The sequence below is a fragment of the Terrapene carolina genome, unplaced genomic scaffold, assembly GCF_002925995.2.
Source record: "Terrapene carolina triunguis isolate 2854851 unplaced genomic scaffold, T_m_triunguis-2.0 Scaffold89, whole genome shotgun sequence".
NCBI lineage: Eukaryota > Metazoa > Chordata > Testudines > Emydidae > Terrapene > Terrapene triunguis.
In genome coordinates, this window is record NW_020664440.1 from 31,254,151 (window position 1) to 31,281,644 (window position 27,494).

General features: G+C 53.5%; 1 protein-coding gene across 11 annotated transcripts in view; it reads right to left on the reverse strand.

Annotated features, from left to right (window-relative positions):
* NRXN2 (neurexin 2) overlaps positions 1–27,494 on the reverse strand; it is a 305,564-nt gene that overhangs the window by 145,760 nt on the left and 132,310 nt on the right. For 5 of the 11 annotated variants that reach the window (XM_026650363.1, XM_026650358.1, XM_026650359.1 and 2 more), the window contains 8 exons: positions 26,355–26,516; positions 25,076–25,514; positions 16,365–16,748; positions 14,817–15,020; positions 11,141–11,167; positions 5,268–5,387; positions 4,627–5,011; positions 4,010–4,200 (listed from right to left, as the gene is read on the reverse strand). In XM_026650363.1, coding sequence (XP_026506148.1) covers positions 4,010–4,200; positions 4,627–5,011; positions 5,268–5,387; positions 11,141–11,167; positions 14,817–15,020; positions 16,365–16,748; positions 25,076–25,514; positions 26,355–26,516 — 1,912 coding nt within the window. The remainder of the gene's footprint in view (positions 1–4,009; positions 4,201–4,626; positions 5,012–5,267; positions 5,388–11,140; positions 11,168–14,816; positions 15,021–16,364; positions 16,749–25,075; positions 25,515–26,354; positions 26,517–27,494) is intronic. The other 6 variants (XM_026650366.1, XM_026650360.1, XM_026650365.1 and 3 more) reach the window with 3 other exon arrangements.

A 27,494-nucleotide genomic window follows, 5' to 3' on the forward strand; every position in this document is an offset into this window, starting at 1 on the left:
CAATCAACTCCCCTTCTCCCTGCCCCATCAGCCCAGCACTGCTCCTACCCCGTGAGTCTCCCAGTGCCCCAATCAACTCCCCTTCTCCCCGCCCCATCAGCCCAGCACTGCTCCCACCCCATTAGCCCACAGTGCCCCAATCAGCACCCCTCTCCCCACCCCATCAGCCCAGGGCTGCTCCTACTCCGTGAGTCTCCCAGTGCCACAATCAACTCGCTTTCTCCCGCCATCACCCCAGGCCTGCCCTCACCCAGAGGTGAAAGTAAGCCGGTACAGTCCGGTACGGCGTACCGGCAAGAGCCACTACGCCATGCCGGACCGCACCGGCTTCCGCGGCGGGGATTTAAAGGGCTCAGGGCTCCCCGCAGCGGCAGGAGCTCCGGGCCCTTTAAATCCCGCCCGCAGCTCCGGCAGCCAGAGCTGCAGTGGGGATTTAAAGGACCCGGAGCTCCGCGGTGGCCGGGGCCCTTTAATTTCCCCCTGAGCCCCGGGGGCTCCCAGCCACCTCTGCAGCTGGGAGCTCCGGGTTGATTTAAAGGCCCTGGGGCTCCCAGCCACAGCCGGTGCCCCACGGCCTTTAAATCTTGAAAGGCCCCGCCTCTTCCTGATGAGGCCATGCCCCCCTCAGGACTCCGGCAGTACAGGCAAGTCTCATCTTACGCGGGGGTTCTGTTCCGCGGTTAGCGCGTAAAGCGAAAACCGCGTATAGTGAAACACTCATTGAGTTCAATGGCGGGCAGAATCGCCCGCACTACAGATGCAGTTTTTATATTGTTGTTTTTCTTTTTTTCTTCCCGTTTTTGCTGACCGCGCAAAGCTGAATTCGCGCATGTTAAATGCGCCTAAGATTCGACTTGCCTGTACCGGTAAGTCCTGTAAGTTACTTTCACCTCTGCCCTGACCCCATGAACCCCAGCACCACAATGGCGTGGTGCTGAGTGGGTTTTGGGATGGGGGTAGTGCTGGAGGTTCACTGGGGTGCAGGCTATGACAAAGTGGGAATTTTGGGTACTATTTTTGTGAGTCGCGTAGGCCATGTCTAACAGCGGCACAGCTGTACCGATGTAAGAGCGCTCCGGTAGCTGCTCTGTGCCGATGGGAGAGAGCTCTCCCATCGACATAATAAAGCCACCTCAATGAGTGGTGATATCTTCTCCCACTGCCACAGCGCTGTGCACACTACCACTTATGCTGGCGAAACGTACGTTGCTCAGGGGCAGGGCCGGCTCCAGCTTTTTTGCCGCCCCAAGCAGCGAAGCAAAAAAACTAAAAAAAACCTAAAAAAAGATAAAGCCGCAATCGGCAGCACTTCGGCAGCAGCTCTACCGTGCCGCTTCATTCTTTGGTGGCAATTCAGCAGGTCCTTCGCTCCGAGAGGGACTGAGGGACCTGCTGCCGAATTGCTTTCGAAGACCCGGACGTGCCGCCCCTTTCCATTGGCCACCCCAAGCACCTGCTTCCTTCGCTGGTACCTGGAGCCGGCCCTGCTCAGGGGGGTGGTTTTTTCATACCCCTCAGTGACATAAGTGGCAGTGCAGACATGGCCTTGTGTGTGCCTTGGTTTCCCCTATATGCTGCACTGTTACTCAGTGTGGGGGAAAGGACTAAGAGCAGGTCTACACTTAAAACACTGCACTGGTGCAGATGCACGGCGGTAGCACTTAAGAGAAGATGCTCCTATGTCGAGGAGAGAACGTCTCCCATGGGCGTAGTTACTCCACCTCTGCAAGAGGCAGTAGCTCTGTGGAGGGGGTAGCCCTCCTGCGGACACAGCAACGCAGGGGTGTGGATTATTCACACCCTGAGTCACTAGCGTAGCTAGCAAGGTGCAGGGGAAGCAGCCGCTTCCCCTGCCTTTCCAAAAGCGGCTGGAGGAGCGAGGGGGGGCGCAGGCTGGCGGCCCGCAGCGTGGCCCGGCAGCCGCGGCCGGGCCGGAGGTCAGAGCGAGGGGGGACGCAGGCTGGCAGCCCGGCAGCTGCAGCCGCGCCGGAGGAGCGAGGAGGGGCGGGGGGCCCAGGCTGGCGGCCCGCAGCACAGCCCGGCAGCCACGGCCGGGCCAGAGGAGCGAGGCGGGGCCCAGGCTCGCGGCCCGCCAGCCGTGGCCGGGCCGGAGGAGCGAGGGGGGACGCAGGCTGGCGGCCCGGCCAGAGGAGCGAGGGGGCGCCCAGGCTGGCGGCCCACAACGCAGCCGGCAGCCATGGGGGGGCGGCGGGCGTGGCCGGAGGAGCGGGGCAGGGGACGCAGCATGGCGGCCGGAGGAGCGAGGGGGGGGCCACAGGGGTGGCACGGCAGGGCCGGAGGAGCCATGGAGGGGGAGGGTCGGTGCGGCCGGAGGAGGAGCCAAGGGGGCGTGGCCAGAGGAGGAGCCAAGGGATGGTGCCTTTTTTATCTTTGCTCCCCCTCCTCTTAAAAGCTGGCTACGCCACTGCCCTGAGTGACATAGTAATACTGAGATGATTTTGTAGTGTAGCCCAGGGCTTAGGCTGGCTTAACTACGGGCTCAGGGATTGTGGATTTTTCACACCCCTGAGCGATGTACATAAACCAACCTAATTTTCTAGTGAGGACAAGCCCTAAGGGACACGGGGGCGAGTGTCACCTTCCTGTCTGGGTGGAATGAATAGAGCCCTCCAGGAACTAGCTGTAACCGACCCAGAACAAGGGGCCAGAGAGACCAGGCCAGCCCCAGTGACTCAGGGATCCACCCTCCCAGCAGGGAAGCTGAGCCGAGATCCCAGCTGGAGAAGAAAGGACTGGAGGGGGCGCTGGGGGAGAAGCGCTGCCTGCTGGAGGAAGCTGGGAGCTCCCACCTGAGAGCTACCGAGGCGGGCAGACAGACATAGGGTCAGTCTCAGCAGGCGGGAGGCTGCGTGGCCCACCCTGGAGGAAGAGTGAGAGCCCTGGGGTCTGGCGCAGCGAAGGGATTCCTCCACAAAGCTGGGGGCGCAGCCTGGAGCCTGTGGATCTGTGACAGCCCCCCAGCGCCAGCCTGCTCCCGGCCGATTGAGTGATCCATGCACACAGGGGTGAAGGAATGGACAGGATCCTCTGGGTCCTTTCGCTTGCAGGAATACCAACCCCAGTGCATGGCTCAGTCTAAGTCAGGGACGCCCCTGCCAGTGCTGAGATGCAGCCACCTCTGGGGTGGGGCGCATGGCTTTTCATATCCACACAGCAGTTTAAGACAGGAAGTGAGGCAAAATTCCAAACTCAATGGACACTGCTGGGGAGCTTCAGCAAAACAATCCAATCTGAGATACAGTCAGTTCTGGCTGCATGGGGAGATCACCCCACACCACCGCCCCACTACCACACCCCTGCTGCCCAGCCCCCCCACACTGCCCCCCTGCTTCCTTGAAACGCAGCCCCCTCATACAGGAGCGGCGCCAGGTTTTTGCCGCCCTAGGCGGCAGCGCTCCTCCTCTGAGCATTCGGCGGCAGGGGGTCCTTCCGCTCCGGGTCTTCGGCAGAAATTCGGCGGCGGGTCCTTCACTCGCTCCGGGAACCGCCGCCGAATTTCCGCTGAAGACCCAGAGCGGAAGGACCCCCCACCGCTGAATTTCCGCTGAGGGCGGCAAAATGCCGCCCACCAAATCCTGCCGCCCTAGGCGACTGCCTAGGGTCGCCTAATGGAAGCACCGGCCCTGCCCCCATACTGACCCCTCACTGCAACCTGTAACAGTCCCCCCACACCAACACCCCCAGAGCACAGCCCCCATTCCAACCCCCCTGCACCCTGCAACGCAGCCCCCCATACTGACCCCCCCGCAGCACAGCCCTCCATTCCGACCCCCCTGTACCCTGCAGCCCAGCCCCCCATACTGACCCCCCACACCCTGCAGCACAGCCCCCCATACCGACCCCCCGCACCCTGCAGTGCAGCCCCCCATACCGACCCCCCGCACCCTGCAGTGCAGCCCTTCTTAGCTCCATGCTGGGGCCAGCACTGCCTGTGAGGGGAGTGTGCCCCGGGTGCCCTCATGGCCCAGCGCCGGCTGGCGTGGCTCACCCTTGAGGTCCAGGTTGCGGGCACCGTTGGAGTGCTGGGTGACAGTGCGGGAGTCGATCTTGAGCGTGTGGACGTTACTGGTGTCACGCGACACGATTACATTGTGCCACTGATTGTCATTAACTGGCTTGTCCGAGTTCCCCTTCATCAGCGATGGCCCGTTGCCCAGGTCGAAGACATAGTGGATGTACCTGTGTGGAGGGGGCAGTGGAGCGTGAGGGGGTGGGCAGATGGGCTGGTTGGCAGAGCAGCGGGAGGAGCGTGTGCCCAGAGGGCAGGATAATGGGCAGGAGACCTAGGCCCCTGTGTGAGGCCCAGCGCCCTGTGGGCAGCACTTGAGGCAGAGCTGGGGTCAGTGAGGGCAGGGCTCCCTGTGAGGGGCAGGGAGAGAGGCAGGAGGCAGGGCAGTGGGGTGGAGAGAAGACCCTAGTGGGCAGGGCAGAGGAGCATTGTGCCTGAGGATGCAGCAGGCCCAGAGGACATAGCACATGGCTCAGAGGTTGGGCACTAGGCCTGCTCCCTGGGGCAGGGCCCATTGCCTAGCGGGCAGGGCGAGGAGCCCAGGCCGGGGCAGGCCCATGGCCCACTGGGGTGGGGAGGTAGGGGCTGCATCTCACCCCTTGACCAGCTCCACCACGATGAAGTCGTTGCCATTGCCGCTGTTGAAGAGGATGAGGCCGTCGGTGGCGGTGGTTTTGAACTGGAAGAAGAGGTGCATGGAGGCATAGGCCTGCAGCGTGGCCAGCGCCAGGTAGCTGGCGCGGCTCTTGAAGGTGACGGGGTCGGCAATGATGCTGCGCAGGCCAAAGCGGGCATTGAGCTCGCAGTAGCTGATGTCGCCATTCTTGCACAGGTCCATGTAGGGCAGCCCATTGAACACCAGGCTGCTCAGGTGCCCGATGAAGTTGGAGGGCACCACGGAGATGAAGCGGCGCTCTGTCATGATGCCGGTCTCGATGTTGTGGAACTCCAGGCGGGTGTGCGCGCCGGCCATCTGCCCTGCTTGGAGCGGGAGGGGGGCAGGGCACTGTTACACACCAGGGTGGGACGGGGGCAGACTCCAGACCTGTGCCCTCACCCCAGCCGGTGACCCTCCATCCCAACTGGCAGCCCCCTGCTATCCCAGCCCTGGGCTCCCCCCACCCCAGACCTGCCAGTGCCCCTCAGCCCCCTGCTATCCCAGCCCTGGGCTCTCCCCACCCCAGCCTTGCCAGTGCCCCTCAGCTTCCTACTATCCCAGTCTGGGGTCCTCACGTACCTTCCACGGTGACGTTATCCACCGAGAGCTGCAGGCTCTTCCCGCGCCGCACAACCCGCACTGTGTGCCACTCATTGTCGTTGAGTTTGTGGCCAGCGAAGAGGGTCTCGGGGCCTTTACCTGAATTGGGGAGGGGGGCAGCACAGGGGGTTAGTGCTCCAATGGGGTCGGGGGAATGGGCACAAGGCCTAGACAGCCCCCAGGTGCCAGCCCCTCCCCTGCCTGTCTGGATACATCCTGAACACACACAACCTCCAATACTCACCCAGCTGGCAACACCCCCCCAGCTTTCCCTCCCCCATACCATAGCAACTTAGGTAGCATCTCGCCCTCCCCACTCCCTCCTAGATACACACTGAACCCACGCAGACACCCCACCCCCCCGCCAGACTGCCCCAGCTGGCAACAGGCCGGGATTATACAGGCCCCCAATATACACCCCACCCTCCTAGAGCCCATACACTCCCTGAGGGCAAAGAGTGCACAGGGGGATGGGTGAGGGATATCCTATCCTATCTCCTAGAACTGGAAGGGACCTTGAAAGGTCATCGAGTCCAGCCCCCTGCCTTCGCTAGCAGGACCAAGTACTGATTTTGCCCCAGATCCCTAAGTGGCCCCCTCAAGGATTGAACTCACAACCCTGGGTTTAGCAGGCCAATGCTCAAACCACTGAGCTATCCCTCCCCACAATGGGGTAGTTCATCACTCCCTCCATTCCTCCCAAGTCCTGACCGCACTGCACTCCTGCTCTGCAGTTGCTACACTGGGATGGTGCCCGTACCCTGGAGAGGTTGTGACAGCTGCTCGGGGGAAACTCTGGCTCAGCGTTGGGAAAAAACAGCTCCCCTGGAAATTCAGGCCCAAACCTTACAGCTTCCAACTGCATGCACAGCCCTGAGCACACCCACACCCCACTACAACCCCCTGTTGGGTGTAACCATACACACCCACAGCCCTGAGCACACCCCACTACAACTCCCTGCTGGGTATAACCACACACACAGCCCTGAACACACCTACACACACACACCCTACTGGGTATAATTGCATACACACAGCCCTGAGCACACCTACACCCCACTGCACTCTACTGCTAGGTGCAATTGCACACACAGCCCAGAGCACACCCACTGCTCTATTCAGCTCTCCACCTTGCTAGTCTCTTTGTCTCTCACACACAGGGACCAAGACTAACAATGAGGCTTGCTACTGGAGAATGTGTGTGTGTGTGTATCACCACCTGCTGGTGAGCAAGTGAATCAGCAAGAAAACAAGTGAAATGACAGATCATCTTGAAATCCATCCCTGCATCTCCAAGGAAACCCCCCAGGTCAGAAATGGGGAACTGGTGACCCCTCAAACCACAGGTTAGGAAAAAAGTAATACCCATGGCCAATCCTAACCCACTATTCCTCCCCCCATTAGCACCTCATCTTCTCAGTCACCGCTAGCTGGTAGGGGTGACCCAATAAACAGCCAGCTGCTAAGAGACCCCCCTCTCCTGAATCACCCCCTCCCCATCCAGGTGTGCTTAGAGCAGGGTGGAGGCAGAGCTGAGAGCCTGTAAGTGGCTAATGAATCATTACCATTAGGCAACTAATTCATTGCATGGGAGGGTTAATGCCAGGTCACTGCACGGGAGGATGTGGCTATTTAACAGTTATCACCATGCCTATTAATGACTGCATGGGTGTCTAATATACCCGGGTGGATGTGGTGACAGGAGGGACTCATTTCTATTGTAGTAGGGCCTACATTATTTGCATGCTTTCTAACCACCCCAGGTCTGTGCGGGAATGGTTCATTATTATTAATTGTATGAGGGCTAATAAACACAGCTATATAGGAAGGACCTAAATTAGTATTCATAATAATTGCATGTGGTAGTGGATAATTAATCAATTGGCATATTAGTTGCATGGGGTGTCGATCCCAGGTATACGGGGAAGAAAAGGGCTAATTATTTGTATTGCAGTAGGACCAACATTAATTGCAAGGCACCAACAACCCCAGGTCTCTGGGAGAATGGTTCATTAGTATTTTGCATATTATTAATTGCATGGGGGCTAATAATCCCCAGGTACATAGGGGAGGGGCTAATTAATTATGGTATTTCTACTTTGGGCCTAATGCAGGGATGGGCAACTTAAGGTAGCAGAGGCCCCACCAGCCCCTCTGGCTGGCTGGTGTGGTCCAGGAAGAAGTGGTCCCTGCTGCTGTAAGAACATGCGCCAGAGCAGTGAGTCCTGCAGCGACAGCCCCGCGCTGCACGGTGTCACCTCACACACGTCTGCCCGCCATTGCTCAGCTCCACAATCTGTGGGAAGGCAGATGAGTTTGTGCCCCTGCCCAGGGACACATTTTCCTTCCTCCAGCAGGGGCCAGGGAGCCGTCTCCTGGTTGATGGGCTGGATACAGCCCCATCATGGCCACCAGTCATGCAACCCTGGCCTATGTTATTAATTGCAGGGACTCTAACAACTCTTGATCCATAGGGAGAGGAGGGACTAAATTATCAGCAGCTATCTGTATTGGAGTAGGACCTATATTAATTGAATGGTTCTAACAATCCAAGTTCTCTAAGGAAGTGGTTCATTAATTATTATGCATGTTATTAATTGCACAGGGGTTGATACCCCCAGCTGGGTAGGGAGATGGGCTAATTATTATGTATTTGTATTGCAGATGGACCTACGTTCATTGCATGGAGGCTAATCAGCCCAGGTTTACAGCGAATATGGCTAGTCCGTTATTGTTTATACTCTGAAGTGTGGTTGGGCCTAGATTATTCATTTCTGAGGGGGCAGGTGGATGACAATGGGAAATATTCTTCTCCACACACTCCCCCAGCTGCTGGGCACAGTGCATCAGCTATTGCGTTAGCAGGCGGACGCTGCCCTAAGTGCCATTAGCCCAGGTAAATCAGGCTTGCTTAGGTGAGTTCTGCCACCTGGTGGGGAAACCCAGACTCTGCAGCTCCTCATCCAGCAATGGAGGCATCCTTTTGCTGGTTGGATTAAAGGACTCTGGGGAGGGCAGGGAATGATGGGGGGGCTGTTCAAGGGATTCTGACCTCCCACAGGTTCCCAAAGCAAAAGAGCCCCCTCCTCACCTGAGTTGGGGGAGGGAGGCCCAATTGTATTTCCCCACCCCGGAGACCTTTCCTTCCCCGCCCTGGGGGCTACAACGCACCTGGGGATGGGGATCCCCTCACATCTAGGGATGGGGGTTGGAGAGGCAGTGAGGAAATACACTCCTTCATCCCACCCCTAATCACTGCCCCTCCAATCCCTAGCCCCTTTCTACATATTGCAATCCTCACCTCTGTGTTCCCCCCATCCCCAGAGCCACCCCACCTCATTCCCCACCCCCCACCTTTCCACATATCATCATCCCTACTCCCCCTCCTCATACCCACTCCCAACCCTCACCCATGCATATTCCCTTCACCCACACACCTCTCTGCACTAAGTCTCTGCCCCATGGTGTAGAGACCTCCATCATCCTCCCCCACCCCTGGCTCTCCTCCCAATTCTAGGGCTAATTTGGAGCTGGAACCCACCCACCAAACACCTGGGACTCTTTGTCAGGGTGAATCCTGGCTGGATTTCCCAGACCCGGCGGGGGGGGGGGGGTAGCAACTCAGCAATTTAGATCAAGGACTATATGGGAGACATGGAAATCTGTGTTGGGACTGGGAGCCTGGACTCCTGGGTTCTCTCCCCAGCTATCTCTGTGATCTTGGGGACTGGTCACTTCCCCTCCTTATGTCTCAGCTTCCCCTTCCATGAGCTGATAGTAAATTCTTCACCTGCCTGGCACAAGGGTGAGTTGTGATTAGGTGTTCTCTTCCCAACACGCTAGGAACCCACATGCACAAGAGCTGGGGCTTATCCCCACCATGGGGCCCCACCCCTTTCTAGCCAATGAAATGCCATTGGCCTATCTACGCACCTGAGTCCAAGGGGTGGAGCTCCTCGCTGTCAGGAGATGCATCACACTTGGGGGCTGCATGTCACTGCTGGCACGAGTGCAGCCCTGAGCACACGTGAGAGTAACCATGGCTGCCCCCCAGCCAGCGCACTCACCCGTGTAACCGTGCCTCCAGCCAGCACACTCACACATGTAACTGTGTGTCCTCCAGCCAGTGCATGTAACCGTGTGCCCCCAACCAGCGCATACACATGTAACCGTGTGCCCCCAACCAGCACATACATGTGTGTAACCATGTGCCTCCCAGCCAGTGCACACGTGTGTAACTGTGTGCCCCCCAGCCAGTGCATACACACGGGTGTAACCATGTGCCTCCCAGCCAGCGCACACATGCGTGTAACTGTGTGCCCCTCAGTCAATGCACATGTATATGTAATGGTGTACTCCCCTGGATGGAACATTCATGTAATGGTGTGAAACGCACCACAGCTGGCACACATGTAATGGTGTGCCCCTCTGACCAGCACATGCATGTATGTAATGGTGTGACACAGACCCTAGCTGGCACACATGTATGTGTAATCGGTGCCTACCCCAACAGTCTTTGTGTGGTACAATGTTCCCCCAACTGGCATGCAAACATGCATTTGGATCTGTTCCCTGGCCAGTGTGCATATCAGTGTCCCCCTGCTGGGTGTGTGTGTATGTGTGCGTGCATGCTGCCCCCTGCTGGAAGGAGTAAGACCTACTCTCCTCAGTGTGTGTGCATTGCCATCTACGTGAGTGAATGAGACCTGCTGCATGGGGGTGTTGTGGTTTGGTGCAATTGTGGTTGTGTGAATCTCTTTGTTTATGTGTGGTAAGTGTGAAAGTTTGTGTTTTTGTGTGTGTAGTTGATTGTGTGTGTCTGGGGCAGACTGTGGTGTGGCTGGGTGAGTCTATGTAACCATGTGAGGCTTGTGCATGTGGTGTGTGTTGTGGGCACAGAAACGACCAAGGTGCTGTGGTGCCCTGCACCTATCATCCCAAAGCAAGGTGCCAGTCACTTACCACCAGGGCTTTGCCACTCACCTGTGGGGACACAGGTGTGTGTGTTTAATTTGCCCCTACCCCAGATTTGCTGAGCAGCTCCATGCTGGACAGGGCGAGAACCATGAACTAGAGACTCCCCATCAGTTGCTTGCAGTAGGAGGGCTTATGACACCCCATAGTGTGTTTCTGAATCCAGCCTGCAGGGGCAGTGGTGCAAACAGGCTGCAGGGAGGAGGGTAGTGTGTCAACAGTGCCTGAGGGGCCAAGGCATGGGGTGGGGGGGAAATAGCAGGTCCTGTCTTCTTGGGGTGTTCCAGGTCCAGGTGGGGATGGGGTGCAGGGCAATTCCTAGCCAACCCTCCCACCCTATATGAGGCTCTGTAAGCATCAAACATGCAGTAGGGGTATAAAGCTCGGACATGCACATACAGGGCAGGTGCAGTTAGTCTGAGGCAAGGAGAAACTGAGGCAAGGAGCAGTGAAGTGACTCATTTTAAGGTGACACCCTAAAATGGGCAGCACTGGGGATAGAACCTAGGAGCCCTGACTCCCAGTCTGCTGCTCTAACCACCAGCCCTCACTTCTCTCCCTGAGCCAGGATAGAACTCAGGAGTTCTCACTCAGTCCTTCTGCACTAACCCCTATACCCGCTCCCTTCGCAGAGTTGAAAACCTCCCAGCCCACACACGCTAACTGCTAGATACCATTGCCCTTCCAGAGCCAGGAATAGAACCCAGGAGTCCCAGCCCCTCCACCTCTTCTGTGCAGTGTCATAGCAAATCAGCTACAGTCATACAGCACCTGTCACCTTTCCATTAGGATTGACCCCCAAAATTCACCCGGTTCATTTAACGAGCAGGAGAGAGAGAACATGAAATAAAAACCCCGAAGGTAAAGAAGTGACTTACTAGGGTTACAGCCTATCCTGACACAGTCTGAGACGGGGGCCAGGGTGATGGGGGGGTAGGGGGAGAGAGAAGAGAACGCAACAGTTTTACATCCTTCAAAGTTACTTCTGCAAACAACCATTCAATTCACAGCCCACCATCCGGGGACAGACGCGGGTCAAGGTGGCCATTTGGAGCCCAGGGGAATGGAAACCTCTCACACTGAGGAAGGGGACCCCAAATTTGGTAGGAACTGGTCCCTTAAAAGTATCCCACCTACAGCCCCAAACTATCTTCCTGGACAGCAGTGGGGCTGCATCATTTCTTGTTGCGTATGATAACTGGACTGTGTCTGTACAGCATCTGGTGCAACCAAGATGGGGGCTCACAGGCACTTCTGCAATTCAAGTCATAAACAGTCGTTCTAATGATGCAGCAGGGCTCCATTGTGCCAGGTGCTGGACAGACACCGAACAAAAAGCCAGTCCCTGCTCCTAAAGAGTTGCCAATCTCCAGCCTTGGCTACACACACAAGTTGTCTTGCTTTAGCTTCCCCAGTCTAAAGCGGAACAGTGCTGCCTAATGTGGACATGGTTGTACCAATATAAAAGTGCATAGCTATTCCTGTAGGGGCAGGGAATAAGCTTTTCTGATATGAGATTTTTTCCGCATGGGGAAATTCCCCGGCAGAGCTTGGCAAGCGGAGTAATTATCCCAGAATAAAATCACTTTTATTCCAGAACAGAGTGTCCATACTGGGAGTTAATAATTAACAATTAATAACCATTCCGCGGTAGCTATGCTGGGAAATTTCCCCATGTGGACAGGTCGTAAGGCTCCTTTATCCTGCTATAACTGTGTCCTCACTTGAAGGGATTGTAGGCCTGAATTAGTTTGTTAAAGGGAATTGGCCTGAGCTGGTTTATAAAGGAAACTGGCCTAAACCGGTTTAGGAAGCAGATTGGCACTGTTGGGGGGGGGCAATGAGGAGTGGGATGAGAAAGCTGACCAAAAACAGGGTCACGGAAAGGTCCCGGTTTACTGGGTTTCTAACTGGGTTTGTCAAACTGGTTTTGGATGCAGTTTTACAGTCCTAGTTCAAGGTAGGATGTTGGGCCAGCTAGGCTTGGGAATCTGAGCCAGGACCTGGGCTGGGACCCAATTCCTCAGCTCAGTCTGAATCCCATCTACAAGGACTGGGCTGACATGTTTAAACCAGTTTAGTAGGAACTGGTTTGGAAAGTGCCACTAGTACTCCTGTTCTTTTTTTGGAAAGTGGATTAGCCCAGAACCCCCACTTTAGAAAGTGGATTAACTTGGAAGCAGTTTAGAAAGCGGATTGGCCAGATCTGTGACAGGCATGATCTAGGCTGAAGTTTCTCTTTTTTGGGGGAGAGGAAAGGTTTATAACCTTTAACAGAGTTCGCAGTCAATTTCCCCCAGCTCATGGGGCTCATTCTCCTCCCTGCACTTTGTTGGGATAATCCCCACCCCTCTGACAAATGGCCACCTTGCAAACACCAGCCGTGCAGCGGGCAATGTGGGGGATGGACCACCCCTTCTTCCTCCCCCACCCTGGCACCCCAAACAGTGCCACAAGGAAGATGAAAACAAGGAGGGATTAACCCCTGCTGAGCAGCCTCATGCTCAGATGTATGGGGGGCACCTCCTCTCCCCTTCACTCCCCCAACCAGGGTCCCCCTGCACCCAGCATGGATTAGGGGGCCAAGCTTGGGTTGCCCCCGCTTGCTACCACCTCCATCTTCCTTGGGCAGCCCTGGAACCGTGCAGAGATCAGGGAACATTAGACCCAGCACCAATGCATTCTGTGAGGGGGGGCAGCACTGAAGAATACGGGGTGCTGGAGGGAATGAGGGTGCTGGGGGGTCTATAGAGGGTGGCTGGAATTTGGGGGGTTACTTAGCAAATGCAGCTCAGGGTGGGCTCTTAGCCCCCTTTCTGGGGTTCCCCAGTCCCCCCACTCTGGCCCTCAGGACACTGTTCCTTATGGTGGCAGGCACATTATGGCATCCTCCACATTATCTGGGAGACCCTATTTCAAAGCTCCTCTGGAACTGGGGGAACAAATTAAAGGGGCATGGGGAGGACCATGGAGATTCTAGCGTGTTGATTGCACCTCATGAATAGGTGATGTGGGGGGGGGGGCAGAGATTCTGTCAATCATGACCCCATGGATGGGGGGTCATATACAGATTCTGGGGTGCCAACAATGCCCGCAAATCTGGGGGAAGGGCATTATATGAAGCTGGGGGTGCTGTACAGCACAGGGACATCCCTTGGGTCCATATGGAGGGCATCAGTGTCCCACTATAGAGGTGCCCCACAACCCAAGATAGCCAGAAGGGAAGCGGTTAAGGGAGTGGTGGGGTACAGTGTGCCACCCCAGATCTGCCCTCTGTTACCTAGAAGGTTGTGGGGAGCTCTTGCCATTCCCTGATCTCTGCGGTGGACAGGAGGTTCTGGGTTCCCTGGGGAGAAAGGAAAGGGGGCCCCATTCCCACAGGCTACACGGCTGGGTCTGACGCACGTTGTCAACCACAACAGAACAGTGGGGCGCAAACAGGCACGGGACCAAAGAGCCAACAGGGGAGCCCATGGGGGTGGGAAATGAGTGGAAGGAAGTAACTCCATGGGGGGAGAGGGATGAAGGAGGGAGGGAAAGGGGGCAACCCCATGGGGGAAAGGGAGGTAATCTCATGGGGGATAGGAAGATGAGGGTAGTTGTGGCAAGGGGAAGGAGGTGTGAGGTTTGGGAGTGCAGTGTATCCACAGGGAGTTGCGCTGAGGTGGATGGGATGTGGGAGAGCTGTGGGTTTGGTTCAGGGGGCTGTGGATCTTCAGGATTTTGGGGTGGAGTAAGAGGGTTGTGGAGATGGGGCAGGGATCTGGGGGTCAGCAGCGTTTTGGGGGTCTGGGGATGGGTTTGGGGAGTTGTGGAGATGGGGTGCGGGTCTGTGGGTCTGCAGAGGTTTGGGGGTGGGGCTTGGGGGTTATGGAGATAAGGGTGGGGGTCTGAGGATTTGGGGATGTGATTTGGGGGGTTGTGGAGATAGGGTGGGGGTCTGTGGGTCTGCAGAGGTTTGGGAGGCTGGGGATGTAGTGAAGGATGTGGAGGTGGGGTTTGGGGGGTTGTGGATGGGCAGAGTTTGGGAGAATTGGGGGGGATGAGAGAGTGGGGTAAGGGTTGCGGGGTTTGGTCCCGGCTGCTGCTTGCTGGGCTGGCAGAGTCTGCGCCGATGAAGGGTTAAAAACAGCGAGCTAGAAATCACTCCAAACCCTGCCAGGCCTTTAGAAAGATGGGGAGCTCTTCCCCCTCAGGCCCACCAACTCCTGCCAGCCAATGGGGTGCCAGCGAGTTGAAGGGCCCCTCTCGCCCCATTGGCCAGGCGCAGTGGAGAAAGCAGGTCCCATGTTAGACAGGGAGCCGCCCTCTGGCACCAACAAGACCAAAATGGGTGCGAAGGTGAATCCCCCTGGAAAAGGGGGTGTCTTTCTAAAGACCAGATGGGCGCAGGAGGGCTCCAAAGCAGGGGCTGACCCCTCAGCAAAGGTGCACCCTAGGGTCACCTCTTCCCAGGGGACACCTGGAACCGGCTGCCAAGAGGGAGGGGGTGACCCCCAGGGAGCTGGTTAGCCCCCTCAGCACTGGGGCATCCCCAGATGGTGGGGCTGTTACCTAGGTTGACGGTAAGCTTCATCTGCCCGCCGTCAAGCTCGAGGCGCAGGGTGTCGGCCGACTCCTTGGAGGTGGTGGCCAGCATGAAGCCATAGGCACGCTGGGACATGAACCGCAGGGACACGTCCTCGGCCTCCGTGTGCATCACCCCCGGCAGCATGATCTTCATGTACATGCTGCCATCATAACTCAGCACTGTGGCCTCTGAGGGGTAGGGGGTAATGAGGGGTGGGGGTGCACGGGGAATGGGGGTTGAGATGGGGCAATGGGGGTAGGAGAGAGATGGTAAAAAAAAAGAACAGAAATGGGGGAGAGAGAGAGAGAGAACATGTGTTAGGTTCTGCCTTACACCACAATACCCAGAGAGCCCCTCCTCCCAATCCCAACCTCCTCCAGCCCCCCACGCAGAACCCAGGAGTCCTGACTCCCAGCCTCCCTGCTCTAACCACTAAACATCACTCCCCTCCCACAGCTAGGCATGGAACCCAGGAGTCCTGATTAGAGCTGGGCAAAGGTTTTGGGGCAAATAGTTTATTAATCCCAAAACGCAGCTTCGGTCAACCTCAAACTCTTTGCAAATTTCACTGAATAGTTTCAGAGAAAACAAATGTAGGGGCTGGGCTCATAGTGGGACTTTGGTACCATTCACAAAACTGCAGCTGGAGGCAGAGGGGATGACTTTTAGCCCAGTGGTTAGAGCACTCACCTGGGTTGGGGGAACCCCCTCTGGAGCAGCGACCTAACCGTAGGTCTTCCCACTCCAGGTGAGTGCCCCAATACCTAGTTACAGGCTATTCTGGGGTGGGTCTCTCCCCGTCTGGCCTGTTGGAGCTGGGTCACTTTGTATAAATTGCGCATTCGTTGGAGCAGGGACTGGAACCCAGGGCTCTCTCATCCCAGGTGAGTGCGCTGACCATGGGGCTAAAAGTTATAATGGAGGAACCCTTCATACTCCTCCTTCAGCCGTTTTAGGAGTCCAGCCCTTTAAAGATGTCCCCAACCAGCCCACTGCGTCCACCCCAGACAGACTTATTGTCGACTTTTAGATTGGTTGAAAATTCCAGGAAAGTTCCAATTCCCTTCGACCCAAACTCACTTCTTTCCCTGATTTTTCAGAGCTGCCAGTGAGCTGAGGAATCAGCTTTTCACCAACTCTGTCCTGATGCCAGGGTCCATCTGTCTCACTAAGAGACAACCAGGCGGTGGCACCATGTTTCCCATGACTGACCCTAACACAGAAATCCCACCTGCAGTTGGGGAGGGTAGCCTCCTGGATTCCTTCTTCACCACTTCCATGCCCCCTCACCTCTCCCACACCCTGACCAGGTACCCAGTGCCCCCCATGTCCCTCTAACCTCTCCCACACCCTGCCCTGGTACCCAGTGCCCCCATAGCCTCCTCACCATTCCCATGCCCTGGCCAGGTACCCGGTACCCCCCATAGCCCCCTCAACTCTCCCACACTGTGCCCAGGTACTCAGTGCCCCCATGACCCCCTCACCTCTCCCACACCGTGCCCAGGTACCCAGTGCCCCCATGACCCCCTCACCTCTCTCGCACACTCTGCCCAGGTAGCCAGTGCCAAGGCAGTCACAGACGAAGCGGTTCCAGCCCTCACGGCAGACCCCCCCATTGCGGCAGGGTGCACTGCTGCACTGCTTGAGGGTCTCCCGGGAGCAGAAGCTGGAGACACCGGGCACACTTTGCACCTCGGCCAGGCGCCGCACGTCCCGGCTCTTGCCGTCGATGAACAGGTCCCGCACGCAGCCCACATAGCCGTAGTTGAGGAAGGCAGTCCACACCTCAGGGGGTAGGATCAAGTCCAGCCGATTCTCGGGAAGGCCCCCCAGGTACATCTCACTGTCCAGGTCCAGGATCTCACTCTCCCCACTGGCCAGGAACGGTATGCTGCGGCTATTCACTGAGATGGAGCCTGTGGTGGGGAGCCGGGCACCACAGGCCATTACTGGGCTGCATGGGCAGCAGGCACCACACCAGCAAGGCCCAGGGGGGAGGGGAAGGTGGTGCGCACAGAGAGATCCCCACACACATGCACACAATACTAACAGGGGTCAGGTTAAACCTTGTTGTTCTGGGTTGGGTGTAGTTGTTGCCCTTCATTTAAGGTTTGTAAGAAGCCATTAAGCTCCTTTATGGCAGCAGGCGTTAGGGATTATGTATATTATGTATGTACTATGAGAATGACTAGCACCTAATCTCATGCTTCACCTGAAAGGGTCACGAAAGTTTTTTTTCCCCCTGACACCTTGTAATGTATGGCTTTTTTTTCACCTTTCTCTGAAGCATCAGCCAGAGGTGGAGAAAGTCGCCTGGGGAGGGCCAGTGCTATCAGGTGGTGCAGACAATCCTCTGTTTTAGTTGCCTGGCTGGTGGGTCTTGCTGACATGCTCAGAGACTAACTGATCACCAGATTTGGGGTCAGAAAGGAACTTCCCCGAGGTTAGATATGCAGGAACTTTGGGGGGGGTTCACCCTCCTCTATAGCATGGGTCATGGGTCACCTGCTGGGATCACCTGAGCTTCTCATCTAGTCAATTCCCTGCCACTGCTGGGACTTCAGGCATTGGTGTCCTCTCAGTCTCTCCTGTTCTCTGTCTGAAGCTCACAACAGATTAGTATCCTGAGGACTGAAATGCTTAGGTTTAACTGAAGTCACTTGGCTCAACAGAGGGGTAATTTGAGTGGAATTTAATAGCCGCAGCTATCAAGAGGTCAGACTGATTGTTCTAATGGTCTCTTCTGGCTTTAAACTCTAAGGAACAAGCAGCTGAAATGAGTGGTCTCCATCCCAAACACAGGCAGAGTCACTGCCCAAAACAAAGACAAATGCAAAGCACACGTGGGTGGAGGGGTTTCACTGGCTGTTGCTTTGTGGAGGTGTGTATGTGGAGGCAGAAAAACCAGAGGAGTGGAGAGAAGGCAGCAAGCACTGCAAATGGGACCTGAGAAGAAGCCAAGACAGAGAACTTTTGTGCCAAGTGCTGGCTAGAAAGGGGCTTGGAGCTGCGAGCAAAGAAACTGTCTCCTGTTGTTGGATTCCTGCCTTTCTCAGAGAAACAGGACTTTGTACATTCCTTGCAAATAAACAGGATTGCATCATAGATACCTGACTCCACCACCAATTTCTCCTACTAACTGGAACAACTAGGTGTGTACTGAATTTTTAGTTAATTTCTCAGGTCAAAAAGGGGTAACACTGGTATCAGGAGCAGGATCCAGTTTCCAAGAAGAGAAACTGTGAGCTGGTCTTTCTTTTGAACCAAGATGGAACAAATGATGGAGGTGCTCACAGAATTCAAAGGTGGCCAAAAGGATTTAAAACAAGATCTAAAACAAGTGCTGGAGGCATCACAAAAAGAATTAAAGCAGCATTTGGAGGTTTCCCAGAAAGGGCTGGAAGAAGACTTGTAGGCGAAGAGGAAATCTTTGTTGAGGCAACAGTTACAAAGCGCTCGGCCAGACTGGGAAGCCCAGCTGCAACACTCCCAGACTGGAATGGCCAGATGGATTAATGAGGTGACCAGCAACTTGACTGCCACAGACCAGAAAGGTGAGGCCAGGGAAGCTTTAGCCAACTTGGAATTTGCTAACAGAATGAGCTGCAGCAAGGACTTAGGGAGCTGAGAAATCACCTTGAGAAGGAAATCAAAAGGGCATGGGCCACAGTGGAAATCAGAGGCCTGGATGTGGAACTGGGCCAGTCAGAAGACTTGGGTAAGACCAGACATTTACAAGGGTTTTCTACCTTGTTTGTAACCCCCAGAGAATCAGAGAGAAGAGATTGGATTATCTCAGCTCAATAATGCAAAACCCCACAGTGATGAAATGGGAATGGTCTGTAAATATTTTGTATGAATACTGTGCGTGCCTCAGTTTCCCCTATAGGCTGCATTGTCACCTAGGGGTAAAAAAGGGCTGTTTACTCTCAGGCAGGCTGCCACACAGATGTGGCTGATGTCTAGCTGTCTTGAGTTTGAGGCCCATGTTATTAGAGAGTCCATGAAGACAACAGCAAAGCCAACCCCCAGGACATTTGCTACCTACCAACTAACAACCATGGATGGTCCAACTCTCTGCAAGAAGCCAGACGCATTTGACCAATTGGCCAACAACGGACTGAAGAGGAGGCAGGTGGGACTGGCTCAGGAACTTCGACAAAGAGGGATAGAGTGGGAGCCAAGGGGGGGGACGGGGACACAACACTTGATGGGGCCCTGGGCTAACCCAAATGGAGCACGCTGTAACTTTTTTTTCTCTATGCTAACCAAGGACTTTCTATGCTGTGTAATAATGCTGGCTAAGAGTCACTGCGGATGCTGAAGGTGTGAGTGCATTGCTCCCTTTGGGTGTACAAGTATCTCTGAGGTGTCCAACTCAGGTGGACTCACTGAAGGGAGCTCACGGCGTAAAGCAGGGGTGGTGAAGGCCCTGAGATTTGGTCGAAGGAAGCAGTGAAGCCAAGTGGTTTACCCTGGTAAAAAAGTGAGACCCTACGGGGGAGTCTGGCACACTGAAGGGTTCCTACCAGGGACAGTTCCAGAGCTGTTCAGAACACCAGATCTGTGGATCCATGATACCCACTCACTATCTTTGATGGAAAAACTTAATGCCCGGCTTATTTGGCTCAGTTCATCATCATACAAATGACTGAGATGGACAAAAATGGGGGGGAGAGGGGGCTCTAGTAGCCAGCCTGAGTGGCCCAGTTCTGATAGTGCTACAGAACTTAGCCCCAGAAAACAAACTGAGTTGTCCAGATCTAATACAATCCCTTGATATGTGTCTTGAATCATAGAAGATTAGGTTTGGAAGAGACCTCAGAAAGTCATCTAGTCCAACCCCCTGCTCAAAGCAGGACCAACCCCAATTAAATCATCCCAGCCAGGGCTTTGTCAAGCCGGGCCTTAAAAACGTCTATGGAGATTCCACCACTGAAGCCAGCCATCATTCTGAGATGTCCAAGTAGGGTTGCCAACAGTCCCTTATTACAAGGGACGTCCCTTATTTTTTCACCTCTGTACAATAAGATTGGGAGTTGCTGAGTGCTGCAAAAAGCAGCAAGAAATACCCCCATGAATGCAGATGACTGCTACTTATTAATTATTAACAATAATAATTAATTAATAATAATAATTAATGATAATATTGGGAGGAGAGGCGGGGTGGGATGCTAAGAAAACAGTCCCTTATTTTTTAAATGCAATGCGTCCAAGGCACAGCCAAGAGTTAGGCCATGTCTACATTACCACTTATGTCAGCAAAACTTATGTTGCTCCAGGGTATGAAAAAAATACCCCCCTGAGTGACATAAGTTTCGCCAGTAGTAGTGGTAGTGTGCCCAGCGCCATGTCGGTGGGAGAGCTTCTCCCACCAACACAGATACCACCACTTGTTGAGGTGGTTTTATTATGTCGATGGGAGAGCTCTCTCCTTCCGACATAGAGCGGCTACATGAGCCATCTTACACCAGTGCAGCTGCATTGGTACAGCTGTGCCACTGTAAGCTCACTAGTGGAGACAGAGCCTTGGAGAGGGAAAGAGGATACCACACCTCAATTGGCAAAGGACCTGAAAAGACTCATGTTCCTGGCATATCTAGATACTGAAAAGGACTTCCAAGATAAATTGGGAACAGATCAATTTACAGATGCTCAGCTGAACTTGGACTTGCAGATCAAGATCAGTGAAAAGAGGCCAAAGACAGTCCGAGAGACTGTGGAATTTACAACAGGACTTGAATCTTTCCTTGCAGCAGCTCACCAAAATAGGAAGCAACTGCTCACCTAGTGAGGAAGATGGAAGCTGATCACCAGGAGCCCTGTAAGTACAGCTGTGTCTAATATACATGATGGAAAAAGAGATTCTTATCTGGCTCATGATGTTTTGGAATGATCAGATAAATTCACTTTGTAAAACAAGGGAAATTGGCAATAACATAAAAATTAAGGGAAGCACTTCAGTTAAATGTTTGCATTGTGAAAAATCTGGCTGTTAAAAAAAGCGGGCCAGGACAAAGCATCACAGGTGCCTAGTGAAAGTTCCTCACCCACTTCGGTAAACGGGGAGACACCATGCTGGAGGGGCAAAACCTGGGGGTACAAGGATCAGCCCCACAGTTTTTGTTTAGATCTGGGCAGTTAAACAACAATAGGAATTGGCTATTAAGTGTATAATAGGAGCTGTGAAATGCATTGAGGTGACCGACACTGGCTCAAACATAATAGTTATTAGATCAGACATGCTAAAAAGGCTAGGTATAGGAGATTTAAATCTGATCTGCCTCATTGGTCCCAAATGGCAGGATGAGAGGGGTTGAACATGCATCTGTCTGAAAATTAGGTTTCAAAGTTGGACTTCTTGAATTTGAATAAAAAGTCTGGATAGCCAAGATAGTGGATGAGCTAATCATCAGTTTGGATTTCTTTATGGCTAATAACTGTGTAATAAATGCCAGGAAAAGTGTCAGTCTGTGGAAATTCCCTTTAAATACTTGGCTCAGGTGAGACAGATGATTTGTAGGCAATTAGTTTGCAGTGAAGGAGTCATCCTGCCCCTAGGGGGAGAAACCATTATAACAGCTACATGCTGTGGTAGCTTTCCAGCAAAGAAAGATGGGGAGTAGCTAAAACCTGTTTTGAGACCCAGGGTCTCAGGGGAATCTTAGCTGCTAAAGCTCTTGTGGAGCTGAATTAGGAATGGAGGTCTGTTCCTCTGCTACATGTTTCTGACAAGCAGTAAATAATAACAAAGGGAACCACAGGTGCAAAATGTGAAGAGGAGGTTACTTACCTATAACTAGAGGTTCTTTGAGATGTGTGGTCCCAATCTGTATTCCATAGGGACTATCACTTAAAGAACCAGTGGATCTAGTAATTGCTGGTATAGAAGAAAACTACTGGGGGTGGGGGGAAGGTGAGCTCCCAGAGTTTCTATTAGACTTGTTCCAGTGCAGTGCCATACATTTAAATGAAAAGCAGCAGAACAGTCTGAGAGACTTTCTGGCTAGGAATCAGAGGAGTTTTTCTCCTCATCCAACAAAGATACAGACTGTACTGCACTAATCCAGCACAAGATTGAAATGGGGGGAAATGACCCACTAAACAGCCATCTCACTGGCTACTAGTAACAAAGAGGGGAGAGGCCTTACAGGCCACTGAGGAAATGTGGAAGACATAACTGAGCCTTTAACCATTTCTTGGGGTTCACTCACAGTGCTGATTAAGAAAAAAAGATGACAGCACCTGATTGTGTGTGGACTATAGAAAACTAAATGAAGTCACTTTAAAAGATTCTTATCCACTACCATGAACAGATGATACTCTGGGTGGTGCGGCAGGTTCAATCTGGTTTTCCACACGGAATCTTAAAAGTGGGTATTGGCAAGTGTCAGAGGATCTAAAGGACAGGGAAAAGACAGATTTCACCACAGGACAAGGCCGGTGGCAATTAAAAGGGATGGCTGTCAGCTTATGCAGTGCACCAACCACATTTGAGAGGCTAATGGAGAGGGTGTGACACGGCATGTCTCTCTCAGCCTGTCTGTTACACCTAGATGATATCCTAGTGCATGCTAAAATTTTTGAACAGGAACTGATACATCTACAAATGGTCTGCGGTAAGCTGAAGAATACCAATCTGAAACGGAACTCAAAGAAATGTGAGCTGTTTCAAAAAAAAGGTAATATCTCTTGGGCACACAATCAGGGAGGAGGGAATTTTCACTGACAAACAGAAAATTGAGGCTGTGCAGAACTGGCAAACTTCCCAGACACTCACAGATGTGCAGAGTTTTGTCGGACTCTGCTCCTATTATAGAAGGTTTATTTGTGGGTTTGCCAATATTGCAAAAATGCTGCATAGGTTGGGAGAGAAAGGGAAACCATTTCAGTGGTCAGCAGAGCATTTTCAGAGTTCAAACAGGCTCTTGTGTCTGCTCCTATCTTGGACTGCCCGTGATTCAAAAGACCTTTCATATTGACACAAATACTAGTGCTTACAGATTGGGGGCAGTATTGACACAAGAACATCAAGGACTTGAGAGCATGATTGCTTATTACAGCAAAAGTTTAAGTTCTCTGGAGTGAAATTACTGCACCACTCAAAAGGAACTCCTGGCTGTGGATGAAAGGAAATGGGGAAGGGAAAGAAAAGCTCCAAGAAGATTTGGATGGAAGTAAAATTGTCTGGGATTGGTTACGTGAAATATCCAGACAGAAAGACACTGTAAATATGTAAATAGTTAAGCTTGTATCATATGTAATTTGTTAAATAGTTACTTTTCTTTCTATCTGGGATGGGTTGCTCAGGATGTCCCCATTTTGGACTCCATCAAGGTGATGGGTGAAGATAAGATGAGGGGTGTTTTCAGGCTCTGGATAAACCTTGCTGTTACTATTCAGCGGAAACACCACCCTTCATTTAAGATAGTTGTAAGAAGCCATTATAGATATTTTAGTGACCCAGGCAGCTGAAACAATTGGGCCCTCCAACCAAAACACAGGGTGTTACTGCTCAAAACAAAGGCACATATGGATGGAGAGGTGTGTTGCTTTGTAGAGGTGTGTGTCTTTGTGAGAGAGAGGCAGAAAGACCAGAGGAAGGAAAGGAAAAGGCAGCAAGGAAACACCACATGCAGTCACAAAAGCACTGGGAGCATAGCCCTTGGAAAAAGTTAAGAGAGAGAGAGCTTTTGGGCCTAGTGCTGGCTACAGAGGAGATTGGAGCTATGAGCAAAGAAGCTCTCTGTTTGATTCCTGCCTTGTTCAGAGAAACAGGACTTTGTCCATTCTTTGTAAATAAACAGGTTTGCATCCATCACCACTTTCTCCTCCTAACTAGAACAACCTTCAAGACTGAATTTTTGGCTTACTGCTTGGGTCAAAACAAGGTCACAATACATACATGCACCCATACATATGCACTGATTCACACACATGCACTCACACAATGATTTACACATCCCCATGCATTCATGCACACACACACACTAATTCACACACGCTCACTCAGACATGCACGATTCTCACACATATATGCACATGCATAAACATAAGAACAGCCATACTGGGTCAGACCAAAGGTCCATCTAGCCCAGTATCTTGTCTTCCGATAGTGGCCAATGCCAGGTGCCCAAGAGGGAATGAACAGAACAGGTAATCCATCAAGTGATCCATCCCTTCTGGCCCATTCCCAGCTTCTGGCAAACAGGGGCTGGGACACCATCCCTGCCCATCCTGGCTAATAGCTATTGATGAACCCATCCTCCATGAAGTTAGCTAGTTCTTTTTTGAAGCCTGTTATAGTCTTGGCCTTCACAACATCCTCTGGCAAAGAGTTCCACAGGTTGAACATAAATGCACACATACACACAGGGAGCTGATATGCACATAGGGACAGTGCTGACATGTCCCTATCAGTAAGGTACTGTGCATATACATATGGCCAAAATGAGAAATTATATCGATTTAGACAGGCTTTGAGATATTTCAACCAGTAGGGGGCAGCACTGCATCTATCTCTTTCTCTCTCTCCCTCCACCCCACTTATGGGGAGCTGTAAGAGATGCTTCTGTCTCTGTTTCCTGCCACTCCTGGGCCTATTTTCTCACCTCTCTAATGAGCCGCTAATGAACAGCCAATTCGTTATGCCAATCAGCAGTGAGAGGGGAAAAAAAAGGTGTGGGGGGGCAGACAGCTCTGGGCTCTCTATTGGGCAGGTCCTTGGGCAAGGACTATAATAGGATCAAATTTGCTCCCTGACCCCAAAGTGCAAAGCACAATTCAGCCTGAGTGCCACCACTGAGCTCTGTGACTCAGCAGTTCCCCCCACACCCCTGACACCTCACCTGCTGGCCCTCATCCAAAGCCCAATTGCAGCCCCTACAGCCCCCAATGCACGGCAGAGCCACCATGTGGCACCATGACCCTGCCACATTGCTGCACAACTCCAGACACCCCAGCTGGGGGCTCCTCATGGGTGGGGGTAGATGTGAGCACATGGGGTCTCTGTTCTGGGCAGAAGGGGGTCTCTGTAGGCAGTTGACTTGCTGGCACGGTCTGGAGGGCAGAGGTGGCATGGCACTCTCTGTGGGTGGGCAGAGTTCCAGGAAGCCAGGGCACCGGGAGCAGGCAGAGGTGGGACATGGGTTTCCATCAATAGGCAGGGGATGAGGGGACAGAGGTGAGCATGGGGTTCCCCATAGGCTGGGGTGTTGCAAGCAGGGCAGGGGAGCCCTCTCACCTTTACGCCCATCACGCTGGAAGTCCACGTGGCACCACTCGCCGTCATTGACCTTCTTGTTGCTGGCCCGCATCTTGATGCCGCCAGAACCCATGTCCAGCAGCAGATAAAGGTGGCCGTCCAGCAGCTCCATGGCAAAGTAGTCAGCCTTGTGTGGACGCTCAGCACGGCCCTCCCGCGGGGGCTGCAGGCGCCCATGGCTGAAGAGCAGCAGCCCGTTGGGCTCGGTGGTGCGGAAGTCAAAGGAGATGGAGCCAGTCTTCTTGGTGTTCCACTTGGGCAGGGAGATGTAGGCCTCGGGCGACTCAAAGGTGACTGGGTCCAGCGCTGCCACATTCTCACAGCGGAACACCAAGTCCCCATTGATCTTCATCTTGGGGTCGCCCTCCTTTGCCAGGCGTGACAGCTCCAGCTTGAAGTCATTGTTCTTGTACACGACCTGGTGGGGAGAGCTGCAGTGGGATACGAGGCCTTTGTCCTCTAGGGGGTGCCAACTTCGATCTGGCCCCCAGCAGCGACCTGCTGGCTGGCTCAGGGGGTAGGGAGATTGGCTAGCTTGCAGGGAGGTGCGGGGTGGAATACAAGGTCTTTTCCCTCTAGGGGAAAAGCCAGTTCCAATCTGGCTTCAAGTAAACAATGATCTAGAGCTGTTCTTATCTGATGGCTGCTATGTGTAATGAGTTTCCTGGGTCTCCTTCTGGTTCCTATTGTCTACATCACACACCAAATTCCATCCCTGCCAGCCCCCAAACAAGGATCATATGGGAATGGTCCTCAGTTGCCGCTGACAAGAGATACTCCTGCATTTCCTGCCCTAAACTTTTGGGCAGCATTGCTATGGGATGTTAAACAGTCCTTGCACCCCACCCCATAGGTGGCTGCATCACAGCGCTGGTCAAGGGATCCCCACAGACATACACCAGGGGTAGGCAACCTATGGCATGCATGCCAAAGGCAGCACGCGAGCTGATTTTCAGTGGCACTCACACTGCCCGGATCCTGGCCACCGGTCCAGGGGGCTCTGTACTTTAATTTAATTTTAAATGAAGCTTCTTAAACATTTTAAAACCTTATTTACTTTACATACAACAATAGTTTAGTTATATATTATAGACTTATAGAAAGAGACCTTCTAAAAACGTTAAAATTTATTTCTGGCACGGGAAACCTTAAATCAGAGTGAATAAATGAACGGCACACCACTTCTGAAAGGTTGCCGACCCCTGACATAGACACTTCGCCCAGCCCCAGAGGCAGCTGCATGTCATTGCATACTCACATCCTTGAGGCACCCCATGAAGTTATTGCTGACTGGGGACCCCGGCAGGTCAGCTGTGTTGGGGCTGCCCCCAATGTAGAAAAAGTCATCTGAGCCCAGCATGGTATAATCCTCCTGTGTGTAGCCCGTCGTTGTCAGGATACCATCCACGGAAATGGTCACCTGTCCGTCATAATTGCAGGGGTGGGGTGGGGCAGTGGCAGGGAAGGGGGAGGGGTGCGGGAGGGGTGGAAACAAGCAGACAACAGAATATTAACCGCCTGGGGCTGGTGAGGGGCTGGGGGGTGATGAGGGGAGAGGTGGCTAAGCCATTTTTATGTCTGGTTGTCTCTTTGGAGGAATGCCAGTATTTGGGGCTTGGGGAAAGGGGGAGTTGAATAAAATTTGATGGGGGCTTGAAAGAGGCGGCACAAAATTTTATGTGGGAGGTGGATTGCAATGGGGTTGTTCACAATATTTGATGGGCTGAAAAGGGGGAGCGGACAAAAATTGATGGAGGGGCTAGAAAAGGGGGAACATAAGATTTGACCAAGGGAGGGTGGTTCACAAGATTTAATGGGGGAAGAGAGCTGGGGAGGGGATTGTCGCAGATTTGTTGGGGAGGGTCTGCACAAGATTTGGTGGGGGGATGGGAAGAGGGGTGCACCAGTTTTGATGGCCTGTCACTAGCCCTGCCAGGGGGGTTAGTGATATTATAGGCAGCTAGACCTGTTGGGTGATGGATAAGCGCCATATATCCCATCCCAATCTGCCCTCCAACCCCCCCGCCCCCCGGCTGCACCCCACTCACCACAGCTGCAGCTCCTCACCGAGGTCCAGGTTGGGGTGCAAAGCTGACAGTGTTGCCCTAAACCAAGCCGGGACCTCCCACTGTCCACCCCGGTTGGCCTAGGGCGTATGACACATCTCCCCTGCCTTAGTTTGGGCAGTTGGGACCTCTGACACACTGGGCGTAATGGCAGGTCCAAGAAAAGACGGGGGTACAGGCACATCTGTGGGGACGGGTAATGTATGGGCTGTGTGGGGATGGGTGGCAGTGGCTGTTAGTGAGGAGGCTGAGGGGAGGAAGCTGAATGAATGGCCATTGTGTGAGGAGGCTGGGGGAAGAGGGGAAATGGCCGTTCGGTGAGGAGGCTGGGG